Source organism: Vitis riparia, chromosome 18, assembly GCF_004353265.1.
Source record: "Vitis riparia cultivar Riparia Gloire de Montpellier isolate 1030 chromosome 18, EGFV_Vit.rip_1.0, whole genome shotgun sequence".
Lineage (NCBI taxonomy): Eukaryota > Viridiplantae > Streptophyta > Magnoliopsida > Vitales > Vitaceae > Vitis > Vitis riparia.
In genome coordinates, this window is record NC_048448.1 from 1559507 (window position 1) to 1582518 (window position 23012).

Here is a 23012-nt window from a genome sequence, read left to right on the forward strand (position 1 = left end):
ATTGCCAAGGCAGGGTCTTGTCTTCTTGTAGGCCTTGGAGATCAGCATGCGTATCTCACCCCATGGTTTGCATTTTCATATTTAATTTCCTGAATGAGCCTGCAATGTTTCTGCTCATTATTGGTTTTACTGGAAGAGTTATTTCCTGTTGATTTGGAGCATCAACATTCGGCAACGGTGAATTTAGAATCACTTGTAGAATTCTAGTTGCATGTTGAATATGTCCACTCAGTGACGGATTTGGACAGTTCGTCGAATAAAATGAAGCATAGAATTCTACTATGCTTCGTTTTATTTCTGAATCAGGCTACGGTGGCATGCTTTTACTCCTGACTATGCTTTTATTTCTGCATAGATAAGATCACATATTTTCATGAAAAAAAAGTCAAAAAATTATTTTTTATATTTAAATTCTCAAACAGAACTTTATTTTTAAAATAATTGATAATTATTTTTAAGAATTTTGCCATTTTGCTGTTATGATGGTATAAGTATAACCACATCTTTTTTAATGGTGCTGTGACAGGAGTCTGGAGTTCTGGATTCCCTGGGAAAGCCGTTCCTCCCTGTTTTAGATGTGGTTATAGGAATTCATCATTTTAATTTAGAGCTATTGGAGCATAACAGAAGTGAACCGCTGCCCTTTTTCACTGATAAGCGATCTTATTGGCATATATGAATCATCAAATCAACTACTTTTGGTGACCTGTGAACTGGAGGAATCTACATAGTATGATGGCGACTGGCCAAAAGTGAGATCGTATTACTTTGGATATGAAGGAAAATTTGAGCAAGATAAGTTATGAAAGAGTATTTGGGCCGAATGTGTCAAAACAGATCTTTATTGTCATGTCTTGGTGATTGAATATGAAAAAAAATTATTCTTTATTTATTTTATGTAAAAGGGATGGTCTGATTAATATATTTTTAAGATTATTTGTAATTAGAAAGTAGAAAGTAAAGATGCTTTTTTCTTTCATAACTAATGTTAATAATTGCTTATTTTATTGAACAATATTGATAATATTGTTTTAAAATAGGAAATTTATCAATATTTATTAGAACAAAACTGAGCTTTCTTTAGATTCCTTTACAAGCACCATACTAACTAAGAATAACCTAATGATAATATCCTAGACATTCAAGTCATTAAGAACCATACTTATTTTGATTGGAAGGAGAGGCACCACACTTGCTGCTAAGATTTCCTTCTCATGGGAGGTAAGAGTTCCTCCGAACTTTCTGTGGTAACAACAATCTGTCAATAATTAATATACCCTCCACTCGAAACATGATCGCAGAATGTAATTCTTATCGTTAAGATTCATTTATAAGATCAATTCTGAAACTACATTTTGAAGATACGGCACCTCCACCATATCATTTTCCTCTGCAAAATACATCAAAACAATTATATCGAGAGTTCACAACAATGCACGAAGTTACACCATAAAAAATGTGTCCCATGATACAATATATTATCATACAGAAATTTGTCCACCCCTACAAAAGTCTCTTTAGAAAATGGCTCTCCTTCCAATCTGCAGAGCAGAACCTACTAGAATAAGATTGACTTCTGAAGAAAAGCAAAATCTTCCACCATGCACGTGTATGATCTACTGAGGACTCCCATTATCCTTATTGCTCATTTGCGGAGTGTACTGGCTGGTAGAAGATGGCGAGTAACCAGGTGCACTTGGTGAATAACCCGCACTTGGACTGCACAGTCGTAAGGGTTCAGGTTCAGTTTAGCACCATGAGCATAGCAAAAGCACATAAAGAACATGTACTAAACCCAAAAAATAAAGTTTCACTTACCTGTACTGTGGAGAGCTTGGGCTGTAATCCGGGCTCACACCAGAATTGTAAGGGCTGTAAAAATTAACATAGGCTAGGGAAATGAGGATCTACCAAATTACAGCATGCATCAGTGCTCAAAGCTACACAAAGAATTATGGGAAACAACAGTACCTGGTAGGGCTGTATGTTGGACTTGCAGGTGAATAAGAGGGAGATGTAGGTGAATATGATGGTGATGTTGGACTGCAAGAATAGGAAGAAATGATTAATTATGCAAAACCCATATTAAGCAGGGGTAAACTGAAACAATATAAGTCAAAGAACTTAATCAAATCCAAAAGACGGTAGATCAACATTTACCTGTAATTTGGTGATGTCGGACTGTAAGGGCTTGATGGAGATAGTCTTGGACTGCTGGGAGAATATGCCAGTGATGGGCTGTATTTTGCCGAGGAAGGATTATAACTAGGTGATGTAGGGCTGTAGCTTGGAGAGGTGGGACTGTAGCTAGGAGAAGTTGGACTGTAACCAGGAGAGGTGGGGCTATATGCCGGAGAGGTGGGGCTGTATGATGGAGAGGTTGGACTATAAGAAGGTGAGGTCGGGCTATAGGATGGTGAGGTCGGGCTATAGGAAGGTGAGGTTGGGCTATAGGAAGGTGAGGTGGGGCTGTAAGCAGGAGAAGTGGGGCTGTATGCAGGAGAAGTGGGGCTGTATGAGGGTGATGTTGGGCTGTAGACAGGAGAAGTTGGACTGTAACTTGGAGAAGTAGGACTGTAGCTTGGAGATGTAGGACTGTAACTGGGAGATGTGGGGCTGTAGCTGGGGGATGTGGGGCTGTAGCTGGGTGAGGTTGGGGAGTAAGATGGACTTGTGGGAGAATATGCAGGACTTGTTGGACTATATCCAGGAGAGCTGGGACTGTACGTAGGTGAGGTAGGGCTGTAACCAGGTGAAGTGGGGCTGTATCCTGGGGAGGTTGGACTGTAGCCAGGAGAAGTAGGGCTATAACCAGGAGATGATGGACTATATCCTGGAGAAGATGGACTGTAACCCGGTGAAGATGTAGGAGAGAATGCCATGCCCCCAACATAAGGAGAAAATTGTGCATCTGTAATTGGTGACAGACGAAGATTTGGGCTCAGCAAGTAATTTGGTGACATCATGCCATCATGATATGGAGTACCCGTGATTGGTGAACGGGAAGGTGTCATGCCAAAATCCAAACCTTCCATATAACTTGGGAGCTGAAGTTCTATAGCATGCTGAAGCATCTGATCATTTAGGTACAGGGCACAATCTCCTGTACCAATGGGTGCCAGCTGACCTAACATGATATTTTCTGTAACACCCCTCAAAAAATCAGTTTCAGCATAGACAGCAGCATCAAGAAGGATGTCCACTGTCTCTTCAAATGAGCATCTCATCATTGGCCCAGTATCATTCCGATTGATACCATGACGCGTGATGGCCATCAAGTGACCGCGGTATGTCATGGTATCACACAGAATAGCCAAGTGCCTGTAATTTACATAAGATCCATCGAATGAAATGACCACTCGCAACTCATCTAACAGGGACCGACGAACCGCCTCAATTCCAAGAACTTCAATTACTTCAATCAAGTGATTACTAGTTGTCCTCCTAGCATCAACATCTTCATGACACATAACAGCTAAAAGATTGACACCTTCAGTATCAAGCATCCATTCCACCTCTGGCTTAAAACCCTCACTCTCATCAAACTTATTCACTTTACCAGATTTAATAAACACCTTGTTAATATCTGGGATGCCTCGAAGGGCCATTTCTGTCAGCATGTTACTCTCAATCTTCTTGAGGAAAACATCATCTTCAGCAGATTCATCCTGCAACTCTCCCTTAGGAGCCTCATCATTCATAATGCGGATGCGTAGAATCAATTTCTCAGCATTGTCATCATTAAAAATGCAGGTTAAATCATCATCAAACTCAAGATTAATCTTTTCAGCAATGTCAGCCATGCTCAACTTCTTATCAACCATCATCTCCCGATTCAGCTCTATACGGAGTAGCCAGGGAGAAATTTTCTCTGGAGCAACTTCTTCATCAGGCATTTCATAATAGGACTTGACAAAATCAACATCCTCCTCTATAATGGTGCTCATGGGATCTGGATCATACCATACCTCAGTAGCTTGTGTTACACTCCGCAAGGTAGTGTATTCCAAAGCACATTGGACATTCTTTGCTCTCTCCTTGGTTTTGCTAACGTCAGGCTTCAAGTAGACAGAGAGAGATGGGGTTTTTATTTTTTTAGCCACATTAATAATTTCCCTCAACCTGGGAACACCAAGAGTGACATTCTTGGCACTCACACCAGCGTAGTGGAAAGTGTTCAGGGTCATCTGTGTTGCAGGCTCACCAATGGACTGGGCAGCAACGCAACCAATCATTTCTCCAGGGGCGACAAGCGACTGCAGGAAGCGTGATTCTATCTCACCAATAACCCACTCAAATGCTTCCCGAGTGAGCCTGTATTCCTTTAACACCCTCTTACTGGCGAATGTGCTACGAAGCAGTATATTAAAGAAGAGGGTGGCATTTTTCTGAGCTTCCATGCTGATCAAATCATCACCAGGAACAACCTTCAGCCTCTCCTGAAGCTTATCAACAGCTTCCACAATCTCCATGGGATGCATATCAGAAGGCCTTCTCAAGTCAACTTTAAATGTTTTTTGTGCATTCCAGATGAGCCTCTTTAAATTCACAGGCATAGGCCAAGAATTATCACCGGTGGTAGCAATCTCCGTTCCAAGTTGGAATCGATCTGCCTCAAGTTTCTGAACTTCAGCATCAAACACATTACGGAACTCCCTAATGGTTTTCAGATCCTCAACATGTTCTGGCAACATGTAGCTTGGATTCCAATTCTCATCATCAATCTCATATTTGAACACTCTATCAAATTCACCCTTCTTCATTTTAAGTGAATCCAGCTTCTGTGTTTCAATCCACACTGCATCCATACCATCTTCACCATACAAAAACTGGATAACATCCCCCAATGAGTTCCTAACAGTACCATCATATTTGACCATAATATCTTCCATAGCCTTCACAAGCCGCCTCTGGATATATCCAGTCTCAGAAGTTTTGACTGCAGTATCAATCAAACCTTCCCTACCACCCATAGCATGAAAAAAGAATTCTTGAGGGGTCAACCCACGCAGATAAGAGTTTTCGACAAATCCTCGACTTTCAGGTCCGTAGTCATCTTTGGTGAAATGGGGAAGCGTTCGATCTATGAAGCCATATGGGATTCGCTTACCCTCAACATTCTGCTGTCCCACACAAGCAGTCATCTGTGATATGTTGATAAAACTTCCTTTTGACCCAGCAGTAACCATTGCCTTGAGATTGTTACTTTCTGACAAGCTCTTCTGAGCACTACTTCCTGCATCATCACGGGCTTTATTCAACACCTGAATTAGGAGGAATGTGTTAGTAAAACTAACAGAAAGCAGCAGGGGGAGAGAGGTAGGAAGGAGGTGGTGCAGATATTTAGAAAGAAAAAATTCATATAGTTCCTGCACCTGGTTCACTCTGTTCTCAAATGATTCCATCATAGTCCGCCCAGGCTCCGCTTCTAACTGTCTTTCTTGGGCAGCCCTAATAAGTTCTTTCACTTCATTCTTGGCTTTAGATATAGTTTCATTAATCTTTTCCATGGTTGCTGCATCAGCAATTGTGTCTCCAATGCCAATGCTAAAACCATTCTGCAAAAGCCAATAGTTAACAAGCCACTGAGTGTGTCCCAAGAACTTGCGAGCAGCATCTGGGCCAACCTCCTCCCTGTTACATACACACACAAAAGATGGTAGCCTAATTTATGAAGTGCAGATTTACAGGAATAGAAACTGAAAACAGTCTGAGTTGTTTGCATAAACATACCAAATTACATGTATAAGACTTCCAGTGGATGTCCCAAGGGTTTTCTTGCAAAGAGTGCCAGCAAGAAGCTCCCCTTTCTCTATTCGAACTTGAGTATCTCCAGGAGTTATGAAGCCAGTTTCAGATTCTGAGTGCCAGGCCGATGTTCTCAAAAGATTTATCTGCTTAGGAATGATAAGATTGAACACTTGCTTTCCTGTCCATAGTGGTCTAGGCTTCAAGATTGCCGGTGCAGGTATTTTCCCATCAAAATCCTCCCACCACATCAAGATATTCATAAAAACATCCTATGAAGGAATAAATAAATAAACAAATTAATAAAGGGGAAAAATGTTATAGGCTTAGGAACTTGGAGTGAGATTAGCACAGAAACAAATAGCCAATAATAATAATGCTTATTATTATTATTAATCATCATCATCCAGTCCCCACCTTCTCAATGAAGGTATCTCTCTTAGTGATCTTGCGGCAACCCAAAAGTGTATCCTGGACGATACCCATAACTGGTCGATTTGATTGAGGTGACACAATGCATTTAGGGACCATCATCAGCTCCAAAACCTCTGCTCTTGTTTCAAATGACTGAGGAACATGCATATTCATTTCATCTCCATCAAAATCTGCATTATATGGGGATGTAACAGACAAATTCAACCGGAAGGTTGAGTATGGCATGATCTTGATTCTATGCCCCATAATAGACATTTTATGCAGACTTGGCTGTCTATTGAAGAGAACAAAATCCCCATCATTTAAGTGTCGCTCCACCTGAAAACAAGATTTCAGTACATTAAGGTGAAAGATGAGAAACCTAATCAAGAATAATTCAAAACAGAAGAGGAGTCACCTTGTATCCAAGTTCCAGGTGATGATCGCTACTTTTCTTCAAATATCGGAGATCAAGCCTCTGACCATCTTCCCTTATGATATACTTGGCACCAGTTTTACCAGGTGGAGGATGGGGTCCATATTCCACAAGCTCCTTCAACCTGGCAACATAAGTCATACTTTAGGACAAGAGAGCCAAACATATAGGGGATAAAACCAAATAAAGTTTATCTAGAGGTCTTGACCTTTCAATGTTGTAAGGAGTCACAGTTTCTGGATAAGTTAAATTTAAAGCAATACTCCATGGTACTCCCAGTTCATCGATGTTAATAGTAGGATCAGGTGTGATAACAGTCCGAGCTGAGAAGTCTACACGTTTCCCCATCAGGTTTCCTCTGATCCTACCCTCCTTAGCCTTAAGCCGACTGCATATAGATTTAATAGGGCGGCCAGACCTCTGTGTAGCCTGAACAGTAAGCAAGAACTTGGATCAATGCCAATAAGTGACTGGAAGCATACATACATGGCAGTCTTAAACTAGGCTTTACCTTGTTTTGCCTATCAAAAAAAAAATGTTGACTTACCCTAGGTTGTCCAGGAAGCTCATTATCAAAATATGTAGCCACATGAAACTGCAGTAGCTGTGCAAATTCTGAGATTATGTGTGCAGGAGCCCCATTTCTCTCCTGTCTCCTCAGATTCTCATTATGCCTAATGATCATTGCCAACTGATGGGTTAAGTCATCCTGGTTCAAGAATATACATAGAAGATCAGGATGTTAGAGTCCAACATTTTATTTGTAAGATTAGGAATAGAATTTCATTTTGATAACATCACCCATAACCACATTGACAACTTTAACCTATCATTTACTAGAACCTCATCCTCTGGAGAAACAGAAAAAAATAACAATAACAACAACAACAACAATAATAATAAATGATAATAATAAGAACAAGAACATATACAACTCTTGGATTATAGAGACAGGAACTCTCAAGTTACAACAGCACAGAAAGGCTTGCCTCACTCCGTGATGAAGTATCCATCATTACAGATGGCCTCACTGGAGGTGGTGGAATCGGGAGCACTTGCAAAATCATCCAATCTGGACGAGCATATTTGGGATTTAGTCCCAACAAAATGCAGTCTTCATCGCTTATTCTCTTCAAGACATTAAGCACCTGCATGAATTTAACAGGATATTAATCTTAACTGAAATGGTAGGCCAAGAAGCACGGAGAGATGAAAGGATGAGAAAAATGTAAGAAGTGTTTGCAGAATGAGTTACCCTTTCAGCAGAAAGCTGCTGTTTTCTTTCAACAGGTTCAGGAAGTTGTTCTGGGTCATCATTTTTCTTCCTTTGAATCTTGTATTCAGCAATCATTTTCATACCTTCAATAGTAAGCTTTGGTTGCTGAGCACCGCAACCTCCTCGACTCTTTTTAACTGGTTCATCAGAATCTAGAGCTTGTGTCTCAATTTCGTCACCACCTTCACATTTGCTTTTGTTCTTACAGGCATCCAAAATTTTCTTTAGTCTATTTTTGGGATTTCTGATTTTCTGGGCTTGCTTAAACTTGTGATCCTCCTACAAAATTCATAACCAAATAAGAAGACAGGAAACAAGGGAACATACAGATAAAGAATATTAAATAGGATAAAATCAGAGGGATTTAAAATAACTTCATGAGAAGTAAATTTAATGTAAGTTAGGAGCAACCTTAACCAATGACACAGAAGCTGCCATTTAAAAAAAAAAAATTAACTTTCTAAATAATAAAACTAAATCAGAGAAACTAAAGTCTTATCGGAATTACATAATAAGGTTGGCAGCTGCTAATGAGGACAATCTCTTTCAACTTCTTCAATTTCAATCATTATGGTTTAGACGAAAGAGAAACAGAAAGGATCATGAAAAAGGAAGGCAACTGGCCAGCAGCATAACCACTTACTATTTAATTAGAAGACAAAATAATAATAATAATGATAATAGATCTAATCTCCTGATACATTTACCATATACTCCTTGTATATGCTAGATCTAATTAACAAGATAAGAGGGAAGCAGCAGCAAAAATGTCAAAGTTAAATACTCTATTAGGTAGTGCACTCACGCATAGTTACACATATCCGTCATGCATGCATGCTTGTTTTATAAAAGCACTAAAACATCTGTTTTTTATTGAATACACACACACACACACATAAAGGTTCAAATATTAAAACAGAAGAAAGCAAACAAGGATAGCACTTTGTGCTAATGACAGGTAACATGGTTTCCTTATATAGGGACAAGGTTAAAGCCTTTAGCACCTCCTTTGTCTTCTGATTTGTAGATAGCCCTTGCAGGTGGCTGTTTCATGATTTCAAAACTAAAATTGTGATCTAACATGTTGTCTCTGTAAACATAAATCCGAGTTTGCAAAACATGTTACTCATCCATTGTGAATGTGTTTCTGAGCTGTGGTTCTCTCTAGTAGGAAAGTCTTGGGCTTTCCCATGTTCGGTTAGAGAGGTATTACTTTGCTAGCATGGGGCATTTGTGGGTGCTCAACTTAAGATGGTTGGTTTTAAGGCTGATTCCATCATATCTGTTCTGAACTGACTAGTATGAATGCAATAACAAGATTCTGAAGGGGTAGAACATATTAGTTGGGAAATGCAAAATGGTTTATGTGTTTTGTTTTTTTCTTTTCTCTAGGTGTGGCTTGTATACATCATGCATACACAATTGAGCACCATTTTGTATGGGCGCGCCTTCATTAACATGCTTTTTTTTTTTTTTGCATCTAGTACACCAGCGTGTAGCCAGACTACAACATACATTATTGATTAATTCTTTACTTTATAATTCTAATTAAAGGGTGGGCCAGCTGTTAAATCGAACAGCTCAAGATGCATCTATTACATATCCAACCAATTTATAAGTAGCAGGAGGGAGAAAAAAATAAAAAATCCAAGAGTAGAATTCTGTAAGTTGGGAAAGTTCTTAAAACTACAACCTTCCCATGGGAAAGTAGGTCTTTGTTTTGAAACATCTGGCTTCCATGTTACTAGATAAAAACTACCTTAAACTTTAAATCCCCTAAATCATTACCACATAAAGGACAGAACCAGGCATGCAACAGGTTCCACTTATTTGATCAGCCACACCAAAATCATCGTGATTTTATCGTTTCAGCAATTTTAATTTCAAACAAATTTCCATGTGTGAATGGAAATCCTAAAAGTCATCTAATCAAGCTACAAGTGCTGAATGAGAAACATCAAATAATGGGTCCCAATCCTCTTTTTTGGTTTTGGCAGGCAATATTTGAATATAAATTATTGTTAGTGGAGACGAAGGAACAGAGATAACAAACCATAAAAGCTATCAACATGGAAGTTCTAGTTTAGTCAAAATAAGAAACCTAAAAGAATATCAACAGAGTATACAGTCCTTATGATATAGATTTTGTCCTGAATTTGCAAGTTTAAAAGAATTCATTTCTAAATAAGGACAAGAGCTTAATGTCACATGAATGTTGCCTTAAACAGCATTTTTATATGCATGCATATACTTATGCATATGTAGTGTTATCATGTGTATATCATAAAAAATCCTTTCAGATTTACTCAAGTTCAATCATTTAACAAAGCCATGGAACCAGTCTCCATGGCAGCAAAATGCTCCCTCCCAAAGGGTAGATAAAGAGATCCTCTAACATTAATTCTAGCCAATGTTATCAAAGGTGATCATCTAGGTCACCTAAGCCACTAGGTCAGACGAGGTAGATAAAAATCGCATCTTGAAGACTCAAGCAAAGCGGCTTCAAAGAGACGACGCATAGCTCATCGCCTTAGGATAAGGCCGAGGCATAAAGACGATCATCTTTGACCATAGGATAAGATTAAACATACTTAAATTGTAATTTAATTCAATCTATCTTTAAATTAAACAAAGTATAAAATGAAATATTAAATTATCAATAATAGTAATAATGAGCTATAAAGGAATATCAATCTAGTCTTGATGGACTAAAGCTTCTCTTAAATGTTCATTCGCTTATTTCATTTTTTATGTTGATTTTTAGATGTATGGAAAATTAGAATATGCATTTAGATAAGATGAATTTCTCTAAACAATATGATGTTTTTTATGATGTAGGATATAATATTTAACACTTTAAATAATTATTACTATTTTATTAATTTTATAAGACACCATAAGGGATACAAAATTAATAGTGTTGATTGTTGGAGACAACACTTATATTGGTTAAATATTGAATAATTAACCATATGTTTATTTTTTAGAGTCTTACTGTAGCCAGGCTATCACCTTGTTTTTAGCTTTTCGCCTTAGGCTAAAAGGAGTCTTATCACCTTGGTATCGCCTTTTGCTTTTAACAACACTGATTCTAGCACTCTTAATCTCTAAACTAATCAAGAAAAACATTCCTGAAGTGCAAATTTGATCTTTCAACTTCTCATGGTGAAGCCCTTCCCATCAGTGATTGAATAGGAGCTGGTAGACATTCTATGCCTTACAGGCCTAATGCATCGCATCACGCTTTTACAGTGAAGGAGTGAATGACCTAGCTCTTCACCAATTAAAAAATGGAATTCAAATCTGATGCAGGTGACACGACTTGTTCTTATACAAGTGAGATTTATCAAGGAAAGAACCGAATATTTTGCTTTCTTTTACTTAAGGATTTCATGTTGGCAAATTTGGATTTAGATATCCATTTCACATTTTCAGTTAGCTCTATTGGCAAACTTCAAGCTTAATCATGCAAAACTAATGAACCTAAATTTGAAGAATGCATAACCAAAAACTATGAGAAATAGGAATTTGATTGCTATTATTAGAGTTAAGTTGGAGAAAACGAATCTCAACTCCACCAACCAATTCACCGCTTCAATCCAAGTGAGAGTGGAACCCCCTAAGCACGTCATCTAAGTCAACTTTGTTAACCAATTCACCACTTCAATTCCAAGTTAGAGAGAAACCCTCTAAGCGTGTCAGCTAAGTTACAAAGAGAAACCATAATCCTGACTTTAAAAAACAGTAACCCAGTAAGAAGTTGAAGATAGTTCATTTATGCGCAACTAAATTAAGGGGAAAACTACCTCATCTGCGAGGATTTTCGAACAATTGAAGCAAACACACCGCATAATACTGAGGACAGTTTTCATAAACCCGATGTGGAACATAGGTTTAGCAAGTTCTAGGTGACCGAAATGCCCAGGACATTCGGCCATGTTCGCTGTGCAGGTCTCGCACTTCATCTTTCTGTCAATTGTACCGAGCCGAGGATCGCTCAGCCCTCCTGGCTTCGGCTTTCCTCTCTCTGTTGTCTCACTGTGCTCGATCTGTACAACCGACATTTGTCTCTGCAGAGAAACGAAAACACGCGATTAAAACCTAAGCCTATGAAACCCTAATTTCTGGTCTGGCTGCCGCGAATAGAAACAATAAGCGCAGTCTCTAGGGTTGAAGCCGAATAAACTGTCATAAAATTCCATTTTTTTTTCTTTTATTTTTTCTATAATTCCCTGAAAACCAAACGGAAAAAGAATGGAAAGTAATTGGGCAGCGAGAGGTTACGATTTCATCGGGACTGAGTATGCCAAACTGAACCATGCGGACTTTGGCGACCTCTGCCGGAGAGTACGGGAATCGCATATCCATGGCTACAGATCGGTTTATGCTTCAGATAAAATATAAATTAGGGTTTGTCAGATGTTCGGTGAGGGCAAGGCTTTGATCGCCAACGAACTGTGCTTCGATTTTCGATTTTATGTGTTGGTTTTGCGCTTGTAGAAGTCACAGTCCAATTTCACTAGCAGCGGACTCCTCGCTCACACCGCCTCTCTCTCATTCTGGAGATCGCGTTTTCGCGAGAGACTCTAGAATCCTAATTGGTGAGGTATGAGGGGTATTTATAGACTGATATCAGGCCCTAGGGGCGTATCCGCAAAAGTGCGCAGGGTGCGCACAAGCCAGTATGTTTCTGTAAATACCCAAAACACCCTCTAGAAAACGGATGGCATCGGGGTGTCTTTTGGCAATGACACTTTCCTCGCAGCAATGAAGAAAAGGTTACATAGAGGAAAAAAAAAAAAAAATCCAAGATTTAACGAGTTATTAACGCTGTGTTTGGTTACAAGCAAAAGACGAGGGAAAACATGAAAGAAAAAAAAAAAAAAAAGTACAAGTAGAAGGAAGAAAAATGTGATTTTTTTTTTTATATATTTTTCGAAAATATAAGCAAATATAAAGAAATAAAAAAAATCTTAATATTGTTTACTATTCTTAAAACCTTCGAGAAACATAAACCTAAACTTAGATTTAGTGGATTGAATATTATTTGTTTTAAAATATAAAAATTTATTCATTTGAATTTATACTTGTCTTAAATTTTTTTAAAATTATATAAAATATATTTAAATAAAAATCACCTTTAGATAATATAACTCATGTTTAATATATTTTGTTTAACCAGTTTTTCCAACATTTTTTGAGCTAAAAAATTAAATTCTTTGCAAAATCTTGAAAATTTGTATGTTAAAACTATAAAAGTATATGTTAAATCTTTAAATATATATATATATATATCCACTTAATTATATTTTTATAGTGCAACTTAAAATTTTTAAAATTTATAGGAATATATTCTTAAATAAAAATCACCTTTAATAAGGGTAATCAATGTTTAGAAGGGTTTGCAATTTTCCCACTGTTTTTTAGTTAAAAATTAAGCTTTTTACAAAATCTTGAAAAGTCAAATGAATAGATTGACTTCTAAATAAACTAGTAAATGAACAAGTCAACTATCAAGTAACAAGTCGTGAACCTACAAAAATATATGTTAAATTAAAAAATGAACTAGTTGTGAAACCACTATTTGGTTAGTGTTGATTTTGATGATAACACAAGGTTTGAAATTAATATTTTATATTAAGTGTATTTAGGTAAAAATATTTTTAAAATGACAAATCACAAAGATAAAATCAAGTTTAAAAAAAAAAAGGTAAGAAAACTTTAAAGGGAATATCAAAGGTTGTTAGTGCACTAAAATTATGCATTTTATTTGTACTTAAAGCACAACCAAAAAAAAAAACCATCCAAGTGTTAAATTGTTTCAATTCTTTTCTAAATGAATGATTTCATGTTTTCAATTAAAACCTCAAGCCAAATATTTTTTAAACTTATCATAAGAGGTTTAATAAACTAAACATAAGTTGTTGAAGGTTTTATACTTCAAATCGAGCTATTAAAATACTTTTACAGTATAATCGATTGAAGGTGTAAAGAACTACTTAAGTCATTTGAACTCAACCAATCAAGAGTTATTTTGTCACTTTTGACTTTCAATAGCATGTGTTTAGTTGGTTGAGGTAAAGTCTTTATCGAGATCTGAGTTGATATTTGACCTCCAACAATCAGTTAATGAATCAAATCAATAGTTTGATCGATCAACCCAAAATTGTGTCTAATGATTAGTTTGAGTTTCGTAATAATTTTTTAAGGTTCTAAATTTTATTGTTTTAAGAAGCTTAATATTCCATTTTTTTTTTCTTGAATATTTTTTATCATTCGAGTGAGTGTTTTAAGTGCACTTTGATTCAAAACTTGCATAGCCATTTAGCACACCTCAATTTTAATTTTTCTTTATATAATTGGAACTTAAATTTGTACTATGATTTTGTGATTATATATATATATTATCAATTTTATAACCTATCTGAAGTGAGTTCAATTGTAGGTTATAACTTGAGTAAGGAAATATAAATATAAGGTATTATTGAAGGATTCTTAAAGTATAGAGTATCACTTAAGATGTTGTTTAAGAGTAAGATATCTTTTGAGAATCATGGAAGGTATTTTAGAATCCAAAGTTCAAATATAAAGAGTTTGAAGGGTTTGACTTTAAAAGTCTTTGATTAGTGGAACTCTCTAGCTCCATCAAGAATTTGAAGGTAGCTAATTTATACAAAATTACTATAAAAATATTGAGTTTACATTATTTATTCCTTATAATTATTTTTTTCATTATATTTTTTTACACAATTGCATGTAATTTTCACTTGTATCCCTAATTATTAAATTTACAAAACCAATAATAATAATAATAATCATCACCCAATTCACGCTCCACCCTAGGGTGATTATCTTGAGTTGGTATAATTAAAATCTTAACAATAAATTTGTATTTTAAAAATAATTTTTATATATAATATTTTATTTTAAATAATTTGATACATTTGTATAATTATTTTTTAAAACCACCATTATAAAATAAGTAAAAACGATTGGAAATAAGTATGAGATATTATATGAAAACGATTCTATTTGAGAAGTGTTTTAAAAAGTAGTTTTTTAGAATGATTTTTTAAAACCATTTTATAATGTTTTATAAGATAAGGGCTTATTTATGACATAAAATGTTTTTCATTTGTTTTAAATATGCTTTAAAAATGATTTTTATGGACGGTGCTTTTATTTTTAATTATTTTTCATATCTATATAATAATTTTTTCAAACAACGTAAAAATAAATGAAAACAATCTAAAATAATTATAATACGTTATTTGAAAGCATCATATTTTTTATTTTTAGGAACAAAAAACTATTTTTTGTTTTATGAATGTCAAACATATTTTCTTTTTTATTTTATTTTATTTTGGAAAATAGAAATATGTTCTAAAATAACAGTAACCAAATAAAGCATATGCTTTCTATTTTTAAAAAAAGAAAATTATTTTATATTTTTATGTTTTTAAATATATTTTAAAAATAATTTTTATATAAAATATTTTATTTTTAATTATTTTCTTTATTTATATAATTGCTTTTAAAATCATCATTATAAAACAAATGAAAACAATTAAAAATATTTTCTATTTTTTAAAATATAAAACTATTTTAGTAGTAGTACTATATTAGTATTTTACGATTTTGATTACTGAACACGTTTTTTTATTTTTTATTTTGAAAAAAATAAAACTATTTTAAAGAAAGTTGCCAAACACAACCTAAACATTTATAAAGTTTGTCGATTTAAATTAAATTGTGCGATCCCCGCTGTTTGTTCTGTGTTCGGCTGGATTTTAGCGAGTAGGTTTATGGAGGGTCGTAATGGTCTTTTAGCTTGTCAAGACTGTTCACTGCCCGCGTGGCTTGTGGAAGTAACCGCTAACGCGCTCTTCCTGGACTTTGAAAGGCCGGAGGAGAAGGGAAGAGAGGAGTCACCGGAGTTACCGGAGTCACCACCCTTGTTTGCCCTAAGGTATGCCAAAGTGGATTCCCTTAAAGTCAAAATATTGTTTCGATATTCTTTTCATTCACCCCAGCTGAAGGAAAACCCTAGTTGTTGAATTAAATTAAATCGAATGTGGTGATTATGGGATGTGTTGAATCCTGTTGCCATCACTGTGAAAATGATTTCAATTATTGATTTTATGTTTTATTTATTTATTTATCAATGGATGCACTGCTCATTTGGGGAATTTCCTCCTCCGAGTTGATGTTTAGTCTCTGTTTGGATCTTCGGAAGAACGAGGGAAAGGAAAATGTTGAAAATTGCAGGAAATGAAGTCCTTCCATGAAGCTATTTTCATTGTATTTCCCATGTCATTTCCAAGATCCAAATGTGAAGGTGATATAAGTGAAATTTATGAAATATATATTTAGAATTTCTGCTTAGAAACTCCTGAGAGAAATGCAATGATGTGGGTTATCTGATTCATTGATTTGCAATTCTACTTTTATCATTTTCTTTTAGTTTTCTTGTGAGATTAATGATAAAACCTTAATTGATATCCACATTTGTACCAGACATAGTCATAGAAGTGTTAAATTCTAACTGAAGTGGATTTGTGAATGCACTAAGGTCAAGTTTGGGATGCTGGAATAGAGTGGGAAATTTTTATTCATTAACGTGTTTAGATTATTTTTAAGAATGGAACATGAATAAAAAATTTATTAGTATGGAAACCAAATCCCGCCAAATCACCTGTCATTAGGCTGTTGATTCCTTTCTTCCACATGGTATTCTAATTCACCTCAGTTCTCATCCTATTTCCATTCCTCTTCCCACATACGAAATGGACCCTAAAAGAAGTGATGTTCCTTTGCTAATACCTCCGGTCCAGTATGTCTGCTTGTCTGAAGTGTTTCTTCTAATAGATATAGTGGAAAATTGCCTTTAATTTTGCAAAACATTACATAGCATGTCAGTGAGTGCCTTGGAGAAATGTACTGAGAAACCCTTCATACTGGAAATCATTTACTGACTTTTAAACTTGTTTTGAAGATTTAAATTGCTTTGAGCTATATGAAAATAGTCATTGTTGGTGTTATTTTCACAACTGGCATGACTTTTTACACTGGAAATACTGTGACATGAAATATTTTGCTGCAGAGGGGAACTGGTTATGGTTCTCCTCTTGGATTTGCAGGATTTCCTTCTCCGTGCTCGAGTGCTGAAGCTGTACAGGCAGGCACTAAGAGTTACTGGAAGAGCCCCTGAACATGCTAGAGGTGAAATCTTCAACCTGGAAGAATTTTTTATTAGATTACTGATTTGTAGAGTGCATTATCAACAATGATGAATTCCTTCTGTAACTAAGGGAGTCTGACAAAAGTTTTTGCAAAATTGTATTTTCGTCCAAAACTCAGCTTCTCAGTTTTTTCATTTTGATGTTCTTTCTGTTGATCAGAACCAGGAAAACCTCTTGTAACCCTAAAACTGAAGAGCTTTGGGTGCCTAAAGTTTAATCATTACTGTTTTCCGCGCTGTTGAATTTTTATCCCCGTCAAAGGAAAATATCCAAGATGTTTTGAGCTACAACTGGAAAGGACCAAAACTTTGAAGGGAACATAATTCTCATTTTTTGAGTAATAGAATATCTGGCTTGGTTATGTCCATAACCTCTTAATTGCCTGCTTGTGTAGAAACCACCTTGTAGTTACTTGGAAAGGTCCTCCAAAGAGGGAACCCACATCATAGAGAACCCATACCTATTGATAATCAGAAATGCTTATGGAATGTAATGGTTTCCCTATGGGAAACATTTCTGACATTCTAAAATCACATGTGAGCATAGGTAATATCCCTTCACATTTAGGTCTTTTGTGGCTTTTTTCTTAATGATTTCTAGATGATTTTCCCCTGTTTGTGATTTAGGTTTCCAGACTGTATTCTAACTTTTTCTGTCATTCACCAACCTCAAGTTTATTTATTATACACAATTCTTTGAATCTTATATTGTGCATATATGAAATGTTGTTTATCTTACATTGAAACACTATAATATGTCGTCCAAGGTTTTCAAATCATTTTGGCTTTCTATAATGTTTGATGGGTGCAAGCTTAATGCCTTCCTCCTTTGCAATGGATTTTACAGCTGAATTGAGACAGACTGTTAGACAAGAAATGGAGAATAACAGGAACTGCAATGACAAACAGAGGATCCGTTTTTTGATCAGTGAAGGATTGGCGAGATTGAAAGGTCTGGATGAAATGCTTGATATGCAGGGTCATTGATGTTGGAGTGCAAGGACTTATCCCTTATCTTGAAGGACTGAAAAAAGCACTCTTTTTTTTTTTTCGTGTTAATCAGCAATGCAACATAAATGGAAGAAAATTCACTTGTTTTTAGATGCTTTTAATGGTTGTAATGGAAAGAATCTGCTGCAGCCATCTGATTGAAACTTGGCTAATTTCATGTTTGTAGTTTTTCTTTGGTTTGTGAGAACCAAAATGGTGTAAAATCATAGAAGTCAAGTGGAATGCCGCATTTTCGAGGCAGTTATCATTTGCACTGCCGAAGTAAAGTGATGGCTCCAGGGGTTTTGGCTTGTAAAATTGCTTGACTATCACTTTATTTTATAAATAAATTTCAATGATATCTTCATTAAGTGCAGTTCAGAGTCGTTTCCAGTTTGTTTGTAATGTACCATAATACTTCACCATTTAATGGACTCACAAGGCCAAATAAGACTCAAATTGCATTGGAACACAGCGCTTGGCCCGATAACAGTTGCCATTACTTCGGAGCTCATGGATAAAGGAAGACTTAAAGTTCAACCTATGCTGAATTATCCCATTCGGTGCCATTACCAAAATCTCCAAAATGGAAATAGAAACAAGGGGTAGATATTCCTTGCTGTACAGAAATTGGACAATTGGGAAAGACACTCTTGTGGGTCATGGCAATTCTAAGAACGGTATCCTCTAGGCTCTAGCTTCAGACCTCAAGGAAGCTTCCTTTAACCTTGGTATAGGCTTTTGCTCCCAAAGTGAACTCTGAGCATTTAAGGTTGTTAAGTCCTTAATTAGAGAGGATGCCCATGCTTCACAAATGGCAGTCAAGAATCAATGATGGGAGATTCTTAGTCTACACCAAAAAATAAAAATAAATACATAGATAAATAAAACAGGAAAACATGGATGATAAGATGACAAAAGAAAGACCTCCAGACATGTGAAAGAAAAGTTCAGTTTGGAGAAATGTGAGGTATAATATACCTTCTTCTGCAGTCAAAACTGTATGTGAACATTACTGCAGTGTGGTCACCAAAAAGACCAAACGACATTAAGATCACAAATACTAGTTTAGAAAAGAACTTCATATTGAAAGAACCAATGTGTGATTTTCTAAATCCTTGACAATAAATTTCCAAAATTAGTTCTGAGAAGCTGCAACCGCATCATTATTCTGTCATACAGGGCCAAAAATTTTGATCTCCGAGTGTTGAAAAAATAGGTTACCATGATCCAAAACAAATGACAACAGAGCAAATTACAGGTTACCTAATTTAATTCATAGATGCATAAGCTACTCCTATAGAGGCCGAGTAACAAATCCCCTATTCACCATCTTCTCCACCAATTCCTCATGCTTCTTTAGCTGCCCTGCCTTCCTCAGCTGCTGAAGCACCATCTCATAAACTGGCAGACTTGGTCTCAAGCATTTCTCCTCAATCATCTCCTTAAAGAACCTGTATGCATTGTTCCAATGCCCAATTCCACAGAAAGTTGAAATTAGGACCCGGTAAGTATTCACATTAGGCTCAATTTCATTGTCATCCATTTCTTTCTTGAGCTTGAGAACCATGTCGGTTGATTTTTTGTCAGCAAACATCCGCATCAATATATTGTATGTCACTGTATTGGGTCTACATTTCAGATCCTTCATCTTAGCAAACATGCGGTGGGCACTATTGACATCCCCCAACTTTGAAATGCATCCAAAGATCGGATTGAAAGATGATGCATTTAGGCTACACCCTATCTTAACTGCTGAATTAAGAATCTTAACAGCTTCTTCAAGATTGTCATCTCTGCAATGACTCTCGATGAGAAAATTGTATGTGATGGCATCAGCAGGGCATCCAAGCCTCTTCATCTGATTATAAACTTGTAAAACCTTCTCTGTTCGACCTGCCTTGACATGAACCCGCATTAGGTTGTTGAAAGTGATAGCATTTGGATCACACCCTACATCAATCATCTCTGAAAAAACATCATGGGCACGCGTAATTTGTCCACTTCTACACAATGCATCAATCACAATACTGTAAGTATACACATTGGGCTGAATTCCACCCATCTTCATTTCCCCGAAAACCCTCTCTGCTTCTGAAATGTTGCCTGCTCGGCACCACCCATGAACCAAGCTAGTGTACACAACCACATCAGGCTCGAATCTATCCTTCAAGCTATCAAAAAAGGACTGAGCCTCAATTGCCCTTCTCTTCTTACATAGACTACTAATCACAACAGAAAATGCAATCTTATCAGGTTTGCAGCCATAGTCCTCCATACGATTAAACGCATGGACCGCTTCTGCAGCCAATCCAGCCTTCACATACCGCCGAACAAGGATGGTGAACGTCTCAACCGGGATTTCTAGGTTTCGCGTTTTCATCAAATCAATCAACTGCCACGCCAAATCAAATTGCCGTACCTTCCCGGCTAGGTCAATCATCTCCATGTAGGGTTCGGGAGAGTGCCCAAACTCTTCAAGGTTCGTCGCCCAGTTGAAGAACGCTAGTGTTTGGGGAAAGGGAATGCCGTGGCGGACACCACCACATTTCTCAATCACGCGGCGGACGATGGCAGAGGAGACAGAATCCGCGGAGGAGATTTGGGAAAAATCGTAACTCAGACTAGCAATAGTATAGTGAGGATTTGGAGAGATAGGATCAGGGTTAGAGTTTTTTCGTTGGTGGCTTTTGATCAGAGAATGAAACTTTTCCACAACTAGGGTTTCTTCAGAAGATAATACGAGATTAACAGCACTGTTACCACTCTCCTTTACTTCATCTTCTTCTTCGGAGGCTTCCGAAGAAGAAGAATAGAGTCTAAAGCTATGCTGAGAAACAGGAGAGAGACTATATCGTAAAAGAGACAAACGCACCTTTGACTTGACCAACGCCATTGATGCCCACTCTTGAGGCTTCCTCAAGGGTTTGAGAACAAACCCTTGCACAGAGAAAGCAGGGGAAAAACCCAAAAACACACAACGACGCCGTTTAGGGCTTTTTCCGTAAACATCTTTATTGGGCCATATGGGCCCAAATCCATCATAAATATGGCCCCGGTTCATCCCCAAATTTTTATGCTGACGTGGGTATGAAAATAAGATGCCGGAGAGGTGAGGGAGGATGACTGAAGAAACGAGAAGCGATGAAGGCTGGAAAATGTCGAAACCTCGCGATATTCCTAAACCAGATGATCCGGAACGACATCGTCTTACAGAGGCGTTTCCTACACGAAGGACCAGACACTGTAGAGGAACTATTGGAGAGGCACATAGTGAAGAAGGGGAATAGCTACGACGATGAAGAAGACGATATATTAACTCGGCGGCGACTCACCAGCACTCGGCGAGAGGCACTAAGTCTGTACCGTGATATTCTTCGAGCCACCCGATTCTTCATGTGGCCCGACTCGCGAGGCGTTCTCTGGCGCGACGTTCTCAGAGAAAATGCGCGGAAAGAATTCGAAGAGGCGCGATTTGAGAAAGATCCGGAGATCATTACTCGGTTGCTTATTGGGGGCAGAGATGCGGTGCAATCTGCCCTAGATAAGCTCGTCGAGAAGCAGAAAGAGCTGGTCGAGAAGGAACGGAGAGATCGAGATCGACGGTGATTTTGGGTAACTTCATTGTTTTTTAAATGTATGTGTACAATTGGGATTATAAACTTGAATATCATTATAGGAATTTTGCTTTGGAGGTGGAATGGGTTTGGAAAAGCCTGGTGATTTGTTTGATAACTAATAAAATGGAACGAAAGAAAACTGAGTCTTAATTATGTTTATTTGTTTTCTGTTTTCCCTTCATTTTGATGATCCATGAGGTGAAATTTGCGGATGGGGGAAGAAAATTGGAAGCCCTAATCAATTGTTGTGAAAATTTATCAAGAGATACGGAAACCCAGAGAAAACACAATCAAACGCGTCATTGTGATTTGGTGATGAATTTGGAGTTCATACTGCCATAATGCTGTTGAATCGAAAGGAGATTTTAGTTCTGGAAATCGATGATGAAGCAAATAATCATTCGCATAAAATTGATTTTGGGGAATTTTTCTTTATTATGTTTGGAAGGTTGAAAATTTAGTTGGAGAACTCAAATTTTGATGATTAAAATTTATAATTAATTTGTGAAAAGAGGTGAAATAATCCTCTCTTCAAATCTCTTTATAAAATGGATCAATGGTTTTTGAATTAAAAAATTGATCATAAATCAAATTAAAAATTATTATATTTTTACACATTTCAAAAATAAAAATCATACCTACTGTACATAGCTTTATTATTACGGTAGACAATTTGATATAATATTATTACTTGAACTTTTTTGTCTATAATATTAATAAAAATAAATCATTTTTTTTTGTTATAAACTAAAAAAGGAAAACTGAAAAGTGAACAATTTGCTTTAAGACTCGAACTAGAAGTGAGAGAATCATACACGCTTCTAGTCGGAACGAACATTAGAATAAAAGAAGTATAGCATAAATGGTATTGGAGCAGACCTGTTGTCTCTACCGACTAGGATTTGGATTGGGCAAAGCTTCAAGCGTCTGTTGACCCCATTCATCTAGGACTCCTCTAGTTTCTAACCCATGTACATTTTTTTTTTTCTGATATTCTTTTCCAGCATTTCTATGCCATGATGAATGGTGGAGCAGGGCTTTCTAAGGAAATGCTGAAAATTTAAGAGGGAGGAAATGAAGTCCTTGACAAGTGCAGAAATAAACACATGATGTGGTTGCCTAAAAACCATTGATGATGATGGACACATCAGCATTTTTTCGGGTTAATTTCATTCCGACCTCTTGATATTTGATGTAAATATTATTTTAAATTTCGACAATTAGGACCCCTAAACAAGATAATCAGAAGGGTCGATTCATTCCAACCCCCTACCCTGAGACAAAGAA

General features: G+C 36.6%; 4 protein-coding genes across 4 annotated transcripts; 2 read left to right on the top strand and 2 right to left on the bottom strand.

Annotated features, from left to right (window-relative positions):
• Positions 1 to 1292: 1292 nt before the first annotated feature.
• On the bottom strand, positions 1293 to 12450 carry LOC117906557 (DNA-directed RNA polymerase II subunit RPB1). Its single transcript, XM_034819617.1, has 14 exons — positions 12159 to 12450; positions 11681 to 11944; positions 7854 to 8153; positions 7588 to 7746; positions 7146 to 7307; positions 6807 to 7027; positions 6581 to 6722; positions 6166 to 6501; positions 5734 to 6020; positions 5376 to 5634; positions 2161 to 5264; positions 1972 to 2043; positions 1819 to 1872; positions 1293 to 1719 (listed from the first exon to the last, which is right to left on the bottom strand). Exons 1-14 carry the CDS (start codon positions 12240 to 12242, stop codon positions 1617 to 1619), a joined length of 5547 nt encoding a protein of 1848 aa, XP_034675508.1. The 5' UTR covers positions 12243 to 12450; the 3' UTR covers positions 1293 to 1616.
• Positions 12451 to 15657: 3207 nt separating this feature from the next.
• LOC117906560 lies at positions 15658 to 18484 on the top strand. Its single transcript, XM_034819620.1, has 3 exons — positions 15658 to 15843; positions 16978 to 17096; positions 17963 to 18484. Exons 1-3 carry the CDS (start codon positions 15680 to 15682, stop codon positions 18100 to 18102), a joined length of 423 nt encoding a protein of 140 aa, XP_034675511.1. The 5' UTR covers positions 15658 to 15679; the 3' UTR covers positions 18103 to 18484.
• A 688-nt stretch (positions 18485 to 19172) lies between these two features.
• On the bottom strand, positions 19173 to 21327 carry LOC117906558 (pentatricopeptide repeat-containing protein At1g20300, mitochondrial). The gene has a single exon (XM_034819618.1). It carries the CDS (start codon positions 21167 to 21169, stop codon positions 19403 to 19405), a length of 1767 nt encoding a protein of 588 aa, XP_034675509.1. The 5' UTR covers positions 21170 to 21327; the 3' UTR covers positions 19173 to 19402.
• On the top strand, positions 21203 to 21878 carry LOC117906559. Its single transcript, XM_034819619.1, has one exon. The coding sequence runs from the start codon at positions 21250 to 21252 to the stop codon at positions 21712 to 21714; it is 465 nt and encodes a 154-aa protein (XP_034675510.1). The 5' UTR covers positions 21203 to 21249; the 3' UTR covers positions 21715 to 21878.
• Positions 21879 to 23012: the final 1134 nt, after the last annotated feature.

Excerpts from the sequence above, each read along its gene's own strand:
- LOC117906558 (XM_034819618.1), bottom strand. The coding sequence starts at position 21,169 with ATGAACCGGGGCCATATTTATGATGGATTTGGGCCCATATGGCCCAAT.
- LOC117906557 (XM_034819617.1), bottom strand. The coding sequence starts at position 12,242 with ATGGATATGCGATTCCCGTACTCTCCGGCAGAGGTCGCCAAAGTCCGC. Across the intron at positions 7,308-7,587 it reads ATACTTCATCACGGAGTGAG|GATGACTTAACCCATCAGTT; the intron begins GCAAGCCTTTCT and ends TTCTTGAACCAG. Across the intron at positions 7,028-7,145 it reads AGCTTCCTGGACAACCTAGG|GCTACACAGAGGTCTGGCCG; the intron begins GTAAGTCAACAT and ends CTTACTGTTCAG.
- LOC117906560 (XM_034819620.1), top strand. The coding sequence starts at position 15,680 with ATGGAGGGTCGTAATGGTCTTTTAGCTTGTCAAGACTGTTCACTGCCC. Across the intron at positions 15,844-16,977 it reads CCACCCTTGTTTGCCCTAAG|AGGGGAACTGGTTATGGTTC; the intron begins GTATGCCAAAGT and ends ATTTTGCTGCAG. Across the intron at positions 17,097-17,962 it reads AGCCCCTGAACATGCTAGAG|CTGAATTGAGACAGACTGTT; the intron begins GTGAAATCTTCA and ends TGGATTTTACAG.
- LOC117906559 (XM_034819619.1), top strand. The coding sequence starts at position 21,250 with ATGAAGGCTGGAAAATGTCGAAACCTCGCGATATTCCTAAACCAGATG.